The sequence below is a fragment of the Esox lucius genome, chromosome 1, assembly GCF_011004845.1.
Source record: "Esox lucius isolate fEsoLuc1 chromosome 1, fEsoLuc1.pri, whole genome shotgun sequence".
NCBI lineage: Eukaryota > Metazoa > Chordata > Actinopteri > Esociformes > Esocidae > Esox > Esox lucius.
The window spans coordinates 2,123,670-2,137,246 of NC_047569.1; the positions used below are offsets into that span (position 1 = coordinate 2,123,670).

Genomic DNA, 13,577 nt, shown 5'->3' on the forward strand with positions numbered 1-13,577 from the left:
TAAAAACTCAACTTGTCGTGTTTGGAGTTGAAAGAATGCTGAGTTGTGTCTAAAGAACACCATTCCTACTGTGAAGCATGGGGGTGGAAACATCATGCTTTGGGGCTGTTTTTCTGCAAAGGGACCAGGATTACTGATTCGTGTAAAGGAAAGAATAAATTGGGCCATGAAAACCTCCATCCATCAGTAAGGGCATTGAAGATGAAACATGCCTGGGTCTTTCAGCATGACAATGATCCCAAACACACCACCCGGGCAACGAAGCATTTCAAGGTCCTGGAGTGGCCCTGGACTAGCCAGTCACCATATCTCAACCCCATCTTTGGAGGGAGTTGAAAGTCTGTGTTGCCCAGCGACAGCCCCAAAACATCTCTGCTCTAGAGGAGATCTGCATGGAGGAATGGGCCAAAATACCAGCAACAGTGTGTGAAAACCTTGTGAAGACTTACAGAAAACGTTTGATCTCTGTCATTGCCAACAAAGGGTATATAACACAGTATTGAAATGAACTTTTGTTATTGACCAAATACTTAATTTACCAATAAATTCATAAAAAATCCTATAATGTGATTTTCTGGATTTTTTTTTCTTCTAATTTTGTCTCTCATAGTTGAACTGTACTTAATGATGATAATTACAGGCCTCATCTTTTTGAGTGGGAGAACTTGCACAACTGGTGGCTGACTAAATACTTTATTGCCCCACTGTATGCCTTGCATGCAAATTCATATTTCAAAATCATTGCCAAAATCTCACAATTTCTGCCAGGCTATGCAAATTTATGAGCACAACTGTACCACCAGCATTGTCGGCCTAAGAGTACTATGCTTTGGTCTATGGATGCACCAATACCACTTTTTGTCAGACGAAGTATGAGTACTTATATTTGAGTACTTGACGATACCGAGTACCGACACAAAGAACTCAAAGCTGCACCCGGTAGGATTTTTTCTGTAAAAGTGATGTCCCCTATAAACATGTTGTAGCCCGGGTTCTGGTGTTGCCACGATTCTCTCGTCTTTTCACTTGATGGAAAAAGTCAGTTATTGTCACCTACACTCACCTAAAGGATTATTAGGAACACCATACTAATACTGTGTTTGACCCCCTTTCGCCTTCAGAACTGCCTTAATTCTAAGTGGCATTGATTCAACAAGGTGCTGAAAGCATTCTTTAGAAATGTTGGCCCATATTGATAGGATAGCATCTTGCAGTTGATGGATATTTGTGGGATGCACGTCCAGGGCACAAAGGTCCCGTTCCACCACATCCCAAAGATGCTCTATTGGGTTGAGATCTGGTGACTGTGGGGGCCATTTCAGTACAGTGAACTCATTGTCATGTTCAAGAAACCAATTTGAAATGATTCGAGCTTTGTGACATGGTGCATTATCCTGCTGGAAGTAGCCATCAGAGGATGAGTACATGGTGGTCATAAAGGGATGGATATGGTCAGAAACAATGCTCAGGTAGGCCGTGGCATTTAAACGATGCCCAATTGGCACTAAGGGGCCTAAAGTGTGCCAAGAAAACATCCCCCACACCATTTCACCACCACCAGCCTGCACAGTGGTAACAAGGCATGATGGATCCATGTTCTCATTCTGTTTACGCCAAATTCTGACTCTACCATCTGAATATCTCAACAGAAATCGAGACTCATCAGACCAGGCAACATTCTTCCAGTCTTCAACTGTCCAATTTTGGTGAGCTTGTGCAAATTGTAGCCTCTTTTCCTATTTGTAGTGGAGATGAGTGGTACCCGGTGGGGTCTACTGCTGTTGTAGCCCATCTGCCTCAAGGTTGTGCGTGTTGTGGTTTCACAAATTTTCATCCACAGGACTGCCGCATACTGGATGTTTTTCCCTTTTCACACCCTTCTTTGTAAACCCTAGAAATGGTTGAGCGTGGAAATCCCAGTAACTGAGTCGATTGTGAAATACTCAGACCGGCCCGTCTGGCACCAACAACCATGCCACGCTCAAAATTGTTTAAATCACCTTCCCCATTTTGACATTCAGTTTGGAGTTCAAGAGATTGTCTTGACCAGGACCACACCCTTAAATGCATTGATGCAACTGCCATGTGATTGGTTGATTTAGATAATTGCATTAATTAGAAATTGAACAGGTGTTCCTGATAATCCTTTAGGTGAGTGTATATTGATAGTTTTTGTATCAACGTTATTCACGAATGCAAGAAAACCAAACGTTGTTGTGCCAAGAAATGAAATAGCTTTGTCAATGTAAAGTTTGTCTTCAGTCTTGATAGCAATTGCCCAAGTAGTAACGTACAAGTAGGCCAATTTCAGGCTAATAAGCTAGTAAAATGGCCAGTGGCAAAAGCCATACAGTTTACTGACGCTATTTGTGGTGGAAGTAAATTTCATAAGGAAGGTTAGTCAGTTTAACAAAATGCTTAGTGGTGTCTAGGTAAATATTAAAATTTGGCATGTTGTTAATGCATGGCAAAATGATCAAATGTTGAGACGCAATTTTATGACAAGTTAGTGTCCCCCAATACTGGCATACAGCCTCTGAAAATAACTTTTTGACTCACCTGCCAAGGTGACCGGTAGATCCACCAGGCGAGTATATTTTTTACTGGCCAAAATGTATTTTTCATGTCGTGTACATTAATAGCAGTACATTTCATTGAGATAGGTATTTTGTTGAATACAAAACTTTTTATTTCCAATGACAAATGTGTTGTTTCTGCTTTTATCTGTAGCATACTGGGCACACAACTCGTCTCCACAGCCTCATCATCATATGTTTTTTGTTTTTTTACAAATGTTTTTTATGTATTGCAATAATGTCATCCCTTTACATCAGTCTCTCTTCCTTGTCAACTTAACATTATTTGACAATACTTATTCAACATCAGTCCTTACTACCCTAATTACTCCCCCTTAATGAGTCATTCTTTAAAACTGTTCAGGAATCACGTCCCATATATATAACACAATCCTTCCCCAAACCTAACGGGCAAAAACAAATTAACAACAATAACATAAAAAATCAGATTTTGTTTATACTAGAAAGGTTCTCTATGTTAACATACTCTAACCGTTTCTGAATGTGCCCTACCTTATAATATTCTTTACCTTATATAATATTTAAATATAATTTTTTGTTTAATTTATATTTTACCCCACATAGTTTTTCCTTTGAAAATAGAAGCAATACATACAACCCATCACAGGCTTTTCTATTGAAGAAAAAATAAGAAAATCTGAAGACTTATTTTTGCTACTGAATGTATGTAACATTTCACACAAAACTGAGTTCTTGTTGTTGCTACCGAATCGCTATTATTGCCTGCATGAAGCTAATCCATTGTAGCTATCGAGTTGTGAAAACTCTTTGCTCTCTGCTCTTTGCAGATTATGTTGTTGTGTTGGCCCCTTCAAACCAGGACCTTCAGCATGCACTGGGACGGTTTGCAGCAGAGTGTGAAGCGGTGGGGATGAAAATCAGTACCTCCAAATCCGAGGCCATGGTCCTCAGTTGGAAAAGGGTGGCTTGCCCATTTCAGGTTGGTGGAGAGTTCTTGCCTCAAGTGGAGGAGTTTAAGTATCTAGGGGTCTTGTTCACGAGTGAGGGAAGGATGGAACGGGAGATTGACAGACGGATCGGTGCAGCTTCTGCAGTAATGCGGTCGATGTATCGGTCTGTCGTGGTGAAGAAAGAGCTGAGCTGCAAGGCGAAGCTCTCGATTTACCGGTCAATCTACGTTCCTACTCTCACCTATGGTCATGAGCTTTCGGTCATGACCGAAAGGACAAGATCCCGGATACAGGCAGCCGAAATGAGCTTTCTCCGCAGGGTGGCTGGGCGATCTCTTAGCGATAGGGTGAGGAGGTCCGAGTAGAGCCGCTGCTCCTCCACATCGAGAGGGGTCAGCTGAGGTGGCTTGGGCATCTGTTCCGGATGCCTCCTGGAAGCCTTCCCGGGAAGGTGTTCCGGGTCCGTCCCACCGGGAGGAGACCCCGGGGAAGACCTAGGACACGCTGGAGGGACTATGTCTCCTGGCTGGCCTGGGAACGCCTCGGTGTCCCCCCGGAAAAGCTAGAGGAAGTGTCTAGGGAAAGGGAAGTCTGGGCATCTCTGCTTAGACTGCTGCCCCCACGACCCGGCCCCGGATAAGCGGAAGAAGATGGATGGATGGATGGAGTTGTGCACAACAACGACTCAAAGCATACTGCCAAGATTCCCCTAGAGTGGTTCCTGGACCAGTTTGTGAATGTCACTTGTGAGATTATGGGCAAGGAAGTACTGACCAAGAAGACTTAAAGCAGAGGTCACTGCCAAAGGTGGTGATCACGGCTCCAACAAAATGTGGAGAACATCAAGGGGCCTTAATAATTTCCAAAGGCAAATCATGAAAAGGCAGAAATTAATGTTTGGGCTTTGCCTTCCTATAAATTCGGATGTTTAGAAAAAAAAAGAGAATTATTGTTTTCTATTTCAGATAATATTTCAAGTATATACGGTATGCTGCACACACCATGATTAACTGCTGCGCCACTCAGTTTTGATTTAAACACAAAAAATCTTACTATTTCCTTTTATGAAAATATGAAGAAGATGAACATTACTATTCTTTTACTATTATTTACAGCCCAGGCTATAAATTAAAAGAAAAATGAAGGTACTTTTCATACTCTATTGATTTCATTATTCAGCAACATGTTCTTATTCATTGTGCCTTGCATCCCAGTGAGATCCCACTAATTAATGCCTAAACTTCTTTGTCAAGTTTTCAACGTACAAAAAAGTTCCTCTTTCTGTTTTACCAACACCGGCATTCTGAGGCCTTTGATGCTTTCTATGAAGACATTTTGATTTGAAAACTGTTATGTGTTATGTAAACACAACAAAATTTAAAATGCTGACATTGTTGGCTGTGGTACTGCACAAAACAGTGTTTATGATCTGTTTTAAAGCTTTGAAAGTAAAGATCACAAGTAAATAAAGCAAGATGGAGAAAAGGCACTTAATCCATCAGTAGAATTCTATAACATAAACATGTTTAAAAAGAAAAGTAAATATGTCTACCTGTAGGTCCAGGGTGTCCATAAATCCCTAAGTCTCCTTTCGCTCCCTTCACCCCATCAGGGCCTATATCTCCTCGATACCCTGGGCTTCCTGACTCTCCGTTAAGCCCTGGCCAAAAAAGGTTAAATCTGTCACAAATTATTCAGTACCAAACTGTTTCAAGAGTCTGGGTTTGTTATTATAAAGGGAATGTATATTGAAACTGTTAAAACATTTACTACTACAAATTGTGTACAATTACTTTATAGTGTTTGTACTCATGGCACAATGTGTGTCTTTAGCTCTACAGCACGGTCTATGATTAGGTGTAGCCTGGCCCAGGGGCGTGAAGGTGACCAGAAAGGCTTGATACTGTCCACCCTTGCATTTCTTGCCAAAGCCTCTTGGGGGCTGAGTCACTGGCTTGTTGTTGTCTCTCTGTTGCGCTCTTGTGCAATTGGGCTGTACTCTGCTGGCAATGCTCGGCCCTCATTCAGGGTGGTTGCGGTTGGTGGGTGTCCCTTTGGTTGATGCTTGGCAATGTGGGTGGATTGATTTCCTGCCTGTTGGGCCCTGTCCGGGTCTTCCCCCAGATAGGGCCACAGGGTCGCTGGACCCCCCCACCCCCACCGTCTCAGTCTCAAGGTGTGTGCTGCTATATTATTGTACTGGGGGAGTAGGGTCAGTTCTCATTCTCCACTATAAATCCTTGTTGATATGAGGAATGCATTTTCTGAATTTTCCCAGTCTCCTCTGGTTTTGAACCCACATCTGCAGAGTACCTGGCTTGGGGGACCCATTGCTGTCCCTGTCCAGAGTCCTCTTGGTTATGCTGCAGATCGAGACGATGCCTGACAATTTCAGCTGTCACTGTGCTTTAAATTAAGTTTAAATAGACTCTAGACTCAGCCCACTCGCATTTATTAATTATTACAATTGTAATCTTAATATGTTCATCTGGCAAGGCCAGAAGAGGACTGAGCACCCCTCTGAGCCTGGGTCCTCTCTAGGTTTCTTCTTAAATTTTGGCATTCTTAGGTAGTTTTTCCTAGCCACTGAAATTCAACACTACTGTTGTTTGCTCCTTGGGGTTTAATGCCAGGTGTTTTGTAAAAGCACTTTGTGACATCTGCTGATGTAAAAAGGGCTTTATAAATACATTTGACTGATTGATTATCTATGAGGCAAATTTGAATCTACTGCTTACCTGGGAATCCAGCATCACCTTTCTGTCCAGGGGGACCAGGGTTACTGGGTATACAGGGTAAGGTGTCACCTGTGCCAGAAATATGGGACATAAGATGAAGTGAAAACAAACCAGATTGAGTTTTTTCCTCCAGACACTTACCGTTGTGTGCCCTACAATTTCCTTTTGCCACCTTTCTAGTAGTACATATATACACTAGTAGTTTATGTAGGGTATAATCTGTCACTTTAGTGATTTATTACACTGGTGGGCAGGGCTTCCAGATTGATTTGACAGGTGGGCAGGACATCCGGTTTGATGGGTGGGACTTCCGGTGTGACATGTGGACTTCTTGTATGACGTGTGAGGGTGAGACTTCCGAAATGAGAGATGCATGTCCGATGACTTTGTAATTTATGATTGCACTGATGTATCCATGTTTGATATTTTACAACGATTGATAAACAGGTGCAATATGTTTGATGTTTAACAAATGTGCCTTAGGGGTTCCGGAATGTTAACTTCCCAGGCAATGAATAAGTGTTACCTAAGCAGCTTGATGTTTGGTGTTTTTATAAAAGGACGTCAGGGTTCAGCAATGCTATAACCGGCAGTTTATATTCCAATAAGTGCTACAAAAGATGTCCTACAACCGGGTGTGGGTGTTAACATTCCATGTTTACAACATGTACCACAACCACAGAATTACATGTGGGAAACTTGCTTTTTTAAAGAAGGGGTCGGGACGGTTTTGAAGATTTTCAGCCTATTTTTTATTTTACCAAGAGATGAGCCTTAAGATCAGATCTGTCAATAGAAATGGTCCCTTAATAACCACCAGTACAAACTGTAATACATGCAGATTGAAAAAACATCCCGTGTTTCACACAAGGTTTGTAATCCACCAAAGCACTACAGTAAACAAATATTGCCTGATCAACGTTACAACTTTGAAGGAACAAACATTGCCTGGGTCGACCACACATTATGACTAGGTTGATTGTATCATGGTTGGGTTTAAAATATTGTTAAAGATAAAAATGATGATTTGGGTATTTTGGTATGATGTATGTATGAGTAATGATAATCTGTGAAATAAAACTGGGGGTTTTAAGTCAGCATTAACTTTTAAGTTACATTATATGGCAAAACGTTACAAACATTCCCAGAAGGTAGAGTATAAATTTGCATGAACAACGCTGATTCGTTGACAGGTCGATATGTTATTACAGGTAAACAAAACATTTGTAAATGCGTATTATGGAATTGTACAACGGGGATTAACGCAAGATTAATTAGTATTTGATAGACGCAAATATAGGTATTCTTAAAAAGTAACCTACCCAACCCTGATCATACACCATGTGGTTTTATATAAATGTTGATCTCTGCCACTAGTTTTCCTATGCCGTTGTAATAACCGGTGTTGAGTTCATATTTCCAAGTTTTGTTGTGTTTCGAGTCATGTAGTTCAAATTCGTTTACACGCCATTTCTTCCATATTCATCTGTGTACCCTTTTTCATAGCCTTTGGTAAACGCACCTCTCAACTTTGAGAGTCTCACAGTATCCCCAACACGGAACTTGGAACTTTGATTACCATTTGTCATTATTGTTGTACCATACAGGTTCTTGAGAACTAATTTAACATTTTCTTCACAAATGTCAGCAGGCTTCATCTTAATAGACCAATGGTAGCTATGGTTGTATCCATTAACTAAATCTCGATGAGTGTTGGCAGCTGTGAGATACCTCAACATTCGTGATTTGTCTCTCAAAGATACTCGCTTTGACATCATTTCTTGTAGTATTTTTTTTTATTTTGTACTTCATTAACATTTCATAATGTGAATTAAAAAACTCCTTCCCCTTGACTTTTTTTGGTGTTCTTCCTTTTTTTAATGTCTTCAATTGCTCGCTTTACCTCGATAGTGCTTTTATTCCTCAGCAGACGAAACCATGCGTATTTGCTTAATACATCTATGTATGTTAACATAAATTTCATGTTATCGTTTTACACACTATAAGCACTCATGTTAACCAAATCCAGCTGAAATTGTGAAATTATATCATGAACTCTATTTCTTTGAAAAAAATTATAGCTACTGGCCTGTGTAGCATGTATGTTTCCTCGGCGAGTAGCCAGTCATTTGCCTCACCATTTTGAGGATCTTCCTGGTTTTCTCCAAATACGTTCTTTTTAAACCCTCATAAGCACCAGGGCTTGCCGGTTCATAGTAAATACTTTTCAGAACCTTTTCAGACATCATAGAGCATTGGGTCAATAATGAGAAGTAATGCATGTTTAACAGTGTTTTATTTGAGTCTTCGGAATTACACGTCATCTATGAATTCCAGAAAAATTACAAACATTCAGATTTCTGCTGATTAGAAAATCAGAGAAATACACTATACATCCACAGCATCATTAATCAACTATTTTATCACACAAACATCTATTACATATGTAAACACACATAACAGGTGTCCGATATTAAAGTCTTTGTTGTCAGCATTTGAAAATGTTAGAGGTTTATACATGAAGTTGTTTAGAGCATTTGATTCAACACCGTTTGACAACAATTTCAGCCAATCATCAGATGTGTTCCTGACCGTTTCCATATGCTTGTTCAGATTAAAACATTTTATACTGACATGGTCTTGGTTATTACAAGATCTACAACCATCAATTCCACTCTTGATAGCTTTGCGCATCAACTGCTTAATCATTAAAGCCACATATAATTTGTTTAGATACATGTAAACACAACAGCTGAAGTTACCCAGCCTTAGACAGCAGTCTCTTTGCTTACTCAGTCTACAGGTGCTGGTCGTATAATTAGAATATCCTCAAAAAGTTGATTTATTTCAGTAATTCCTTTCAAAAAGTGAAACGTGTATAATGTATACATTCATTCCACACAGAATAATTTATTTCAAGTGTTTATTTCTTTTAATTTTGATGATTATAACTGAAAACTCCAAATTCAGTATCTCAGAAAATTTGAATATTACTTAAGACCAATACAAAAAAAATATTTTTAGAAATATTCTGTCCTCAGTGTGCCGCCAAAATAGGGCCAAGCCCCTGAGGCGTGGACTCTACAAGACGTCTGAAGGTTTTCTGATGTATCTGGCACCATGATATTAGCAGCAAACTGCACCCTCTACTGCCGCTCCTCTCCCTGCAGCAGGCAGGCTCCAGCGGTCGACATCACCGGCCTTCTGACACCACCGCCCATCTCATCTATTCATCTCACCTGTTGTCTAGTTTAGCACACCTGGTCCTCATTGACATCATTCCCCCCAGTATATACTGTATGTTCCCTCTGCTTCCCCTGTCTTTGTGTTTTTGTGAGCGTATGTTAGTGCTTCCCATTATTAAAGAATACAAACTTTTACCAAACGACTCCATGTCTCCTGCTCCTCGTCTATGCAAAACCCTGACAAGATGTTTGCCCAAAGTGTCACACTCCCTCCATTAGCTTGTTGTCTTTCCACAGTGCATCCTGGTGCTTTCACTTCCCCAAGTAAATAGTGCACACGGACACGGCTGTCCATGTGATGTAAAATAAAACAGGATTAATGGAACCAGAGGATCTGCAACCACAGCTCCAAGGTCCAGTTATGATGCTCACGTGCCCATGTAAGTGCTTTCAACGGGACATGGGTCATCATGGATAACATTTCTGTGACTTGTGCCATAGTAGACCTTCTATCGGTACAGACTAGTTGGGATAGACTTTGTTGCCCTCACGCATTGATGAGCCTTGGGCACCCAACACCCTGTCGCCAGTTTGTGGTTTGTCCCTCCTTGGGTCACTGTCAGTAGGTACCAGTAGGGTGCTGACCAGGAGCCTTGCCGCTTCATAGATGCTGAGACCCCGTTGACTGGTCATAACAATTTGGCCCTTGTTTGGCCCTGCCTAGGAAAAATCTGATGTGACGCTGATTGTCCAAAAACATTTGGTATCCTTAAAAGGGGGAAATATTCTGCTGCTATTTTTGACAGTCTGTACTTTAACCCTATCGAAAAGAGCTGGAGTACAGGCCAAAAAAAATGGTGTCATTGTCAAAATATTTATGGACTGCACTTGTTTTTGTTTCCCCAATGCAACAAATCCAAAAACCACTGAGACTGGCATGTGAGTCTAACTCCCCGGCTGTATTTGAGTGTGCATTGTGGTAGACATTTTCTTATTCTATAGTACATTAATATCATATTGCTTATTTTAAGTATAATCCAGTCAATTGGTAAGGCCTTTATGCATTTCGACTCTCAAGGGCTGTAAACATCTTGTAAACTGAATGTATATAGACCTGAGCTCAACCTTCAACGGAAAGCTTTTGAACTGACTCTGCTGAGAGTGTGGTTAACTGCTCCAGGTTTGCAAATCTTGAATAAAGCTTTACTTGTGAAAATAATCTACATTATCTGTGCCTTTCCCATTTAGTGATTTCCACGACAGCATGCATCTTGTTTGTTTAGCTACAACTTTGCACTGGTACATAATCACACACAATAACTAATAAACAATTATTTGCCAAAAGTAATATAGTACATGGTGATTTGCTACTACCGTAATTTCCCATTTATAAACCGCGGCTTATACTTGAAAACAGTTTCAAGCACAGCGGTAAATCCATGGGTGCGGCGGCTAATACACATTTGAAAGTTTACATTTGAAAAACCATGTGCACCGGCAAACCTTCTCACAGATGATTGCTTGACAACGTAGTGGTCCCAGAAACTCATGTAGAAAATATCATACTATTGGCGTTACAAAATATTCTTCACATTATCATCTCATCTTCATCCGCTTATCCGGTATTGGGTCGCGGGGGCAGCAGCTCCAGCAGGGGACCCCAAACTTCCCTTTCCCGAGCCACATTTGCCAGCTCTGACTGGGGGATCCCGAGGCGTTCCCAGGCCAGTGTCGAAATATAATCTCTCCACCTAGTCCTGGGCCTACCCCGAGGTCTCCTCCCAGCTGGACGTGCCTGAAACACCTCCCTAGGGAGACGTCCTGGCTCCTTTCGACGCAAAGGAGCAGCGGCTCTACTCTGAGTTCCTCACGGATGGCTGAGCTTCTCACCCTATCCCTAAGGGAGAAGCCTGCCACCCTTCTGAGAAAACTAATTTCAGCCACTTGTACTCGCTATCTTGTTCTTTCGGGTCTTTGCCTTCCGGCTCAGCTCTCTTTTCGTCACAACGGTGCGGTAAAGCGAATGCAATACCGCCCCGCTGCTCCGATTTTCCGGTCAATCTCCCGCTCAATTGTCCCCTCACTCGCGAACAAGACCCTGAGAAACTTGAACTCCTTTACTTGGGGTAATGCCTCATTCTCTACCCGGAGTTGGCACTCCATCGGTTTCCTGCTGAGAACCATGGCCTCAGATTTAGAGGTGCTAATCCTCATCCCACCCGCTTCGCACTCGGCTGCGAACCGGTCCAGTGAGTGCTGACCGATGATGCCATCAGGACCACATCATCCGCAAAAAGCAGCGATGAGATCCCCAGCCCACCGAACTGCAACCCCTCCCCACCCGACTACGCCTCGATATCCTGTCCATAAAAGTTACAAACAGGATTGGTGACAAAGCGCAGCCCTGGCGGAGGCCAACCCCCACCTGGAACAAGTCCGACTTACTACCGAGAACCCGAACACAACTCTCACTTTGGACGTACAGGGATTGGATTGCCCTCAGAAGGGACCTCCTCACCCCATACTCCCGCAGCACCTCCCACAGTATTTCCCGGGGGACCCTGTCATACTCCTTCTCCAGATCCACAAAACACATGTTGACAAGATGGGCATATTCCCAGGCCCCCTCCAGGATCCTTGCAAGAGTAAAGAGCTGGTCGGTTGTTCCATCGACCAGGACGGAATCCGCATTGTTCCTCTTCAATCTGAGGTTCGACTATTTCCAGTACCTTTGAGTAGACTTTCCCAGGGATGCTGAGAAGTGTGATACCCCTGTAATTGGCACACACCCTCTTGTCCCCCTTTTTGAACAGGGGAACCACCACCCCGGTCCGCCACTCCTTAGGCACTTTCCCCGACTCGCACGCAATGTTGAAGAGGCGTGTCATCCAAGACATCCCCTCCACACCCAAAGCTTTCAACATTTCTGGACGGATCTCGGCAATCCCTGGAGCTTTTCCACTGTGGAGTTGTTTGACTACCTCAGTGACTTCTGCCATGGAAATTGACGATGCTTAGTGGGATTTAGGAGTTCCTCAAAGTGTTCCTTCCATCGCCCAATTACCTCCTCAGTTGAGGTCAACAGTGTCCCATCCTTACTGTACACAGCTTGGATAGTTCCCCGTTTCACCCTCCTAAGGTGGCGGACGGTTTTCCAGAAACACCTTGGTGCTGACCAAAAGTCATTCTCCATGGCTTCCCCAAACTCCTCCTACACCCGCTGTTTTGCCTCTGTCACAGCAGAGGTTGCAGCCCTTCGGGTCTGTCGGTACACTGCAACCGTCTCCGGAGTCCTCCGGGATAACATATCCCGGAAGGCCTCCTTCTTCATTCGGACGGCTTCCCTGACCACCGGTGTCCACCAGGGTGTTTGAGGGTTACCGCCCCTTGATGCACCTAAGACCTTTAGGCCACAGCTCCCCGCCGCAGCTTCGGCAACGGAGGCTTTGAACATCGACCACTCAGGTTCAATGCCCCCAACATCCACAAGGATGCCAGAAAAGCTCAGCCGGAGGTGTGAGTTGAAGATCTTTCAGACGGGGGCCTCCTCCAGACGTTCCCAGTTCACCCGCACTACCCGTTTGGGTTTTCCCGGTCTGTCCAGACTCTTCCCCCACCCCCTGACCCAACTCACCACCAAATGGTGATCGGTTGACAGCTCCGCCCCTCTCTTTACCCGAGTGTCCAAAACATGCAGTCTCAGGTCCGATGACACGATCACAAAATCAATCATCAACCTTCAGTCTAGGGTGCTCTGGTACCACGTAAACTTATGAGCATCCTTATGTTCGAACATGGTGTTCGTTATATAGATAATCCATGATTAGCACAGAACTCTAACATCAAACGACCACTTGAGTTCAGATCAGGGAGGCCGTTCCTCCCTATCTTCACATTATTTTTCAACAAATTAATTTTGGTAGCGCCCTATGACAGATGCTCAATATAAATGTACAATGTATGTACAAGTCATAATTCTCTGGGCAAATGTTATTTATATATGGGTGCGGTTAATACTCAGGTTTGTATTCACACAAAGCTATAAAATAAATGGTGCGGTTTGTACATTGTGTGGTATATAAACTGGGAATTACAGTACGATCTGTAAATTCAAATGCCAGAAACCAAATCCTATTAGTCTGTTTA

General features: G+C 42.8%; 1 protein-coding gene across 5 annotated transcripts in view; it reads right to left on the reverse strand.

Annotated features, from left to right (window-relative positions):
- col4a4 (collagen, type IV, alpha 4) overlaps positions 1-13,577 on the reverse strand; it is a 295,816-nt gene that overhangs the window by 135,529 nt on the left and 146,710 nt on the right. For all 5 annotated transcript variants that reach the window (XM_034292008.1, XM_034292010.1, XM_034292005.1 and 2 more), the window contains 2 exons: positions 6,247-6,315; positions 5,061-5,168 (listed from right to left, as the gene is read on the reverse strand). In XM_034292008.1, coding sequence (XP_034147899.1) covers positions 5,061-5,168; positions 6,247-6,315 — 177 coding nt within the window. The remainder of the gene's footprint in view (positions 1-5,060; positions 5,169-6,246; positions 6,316-13,577) is intronic.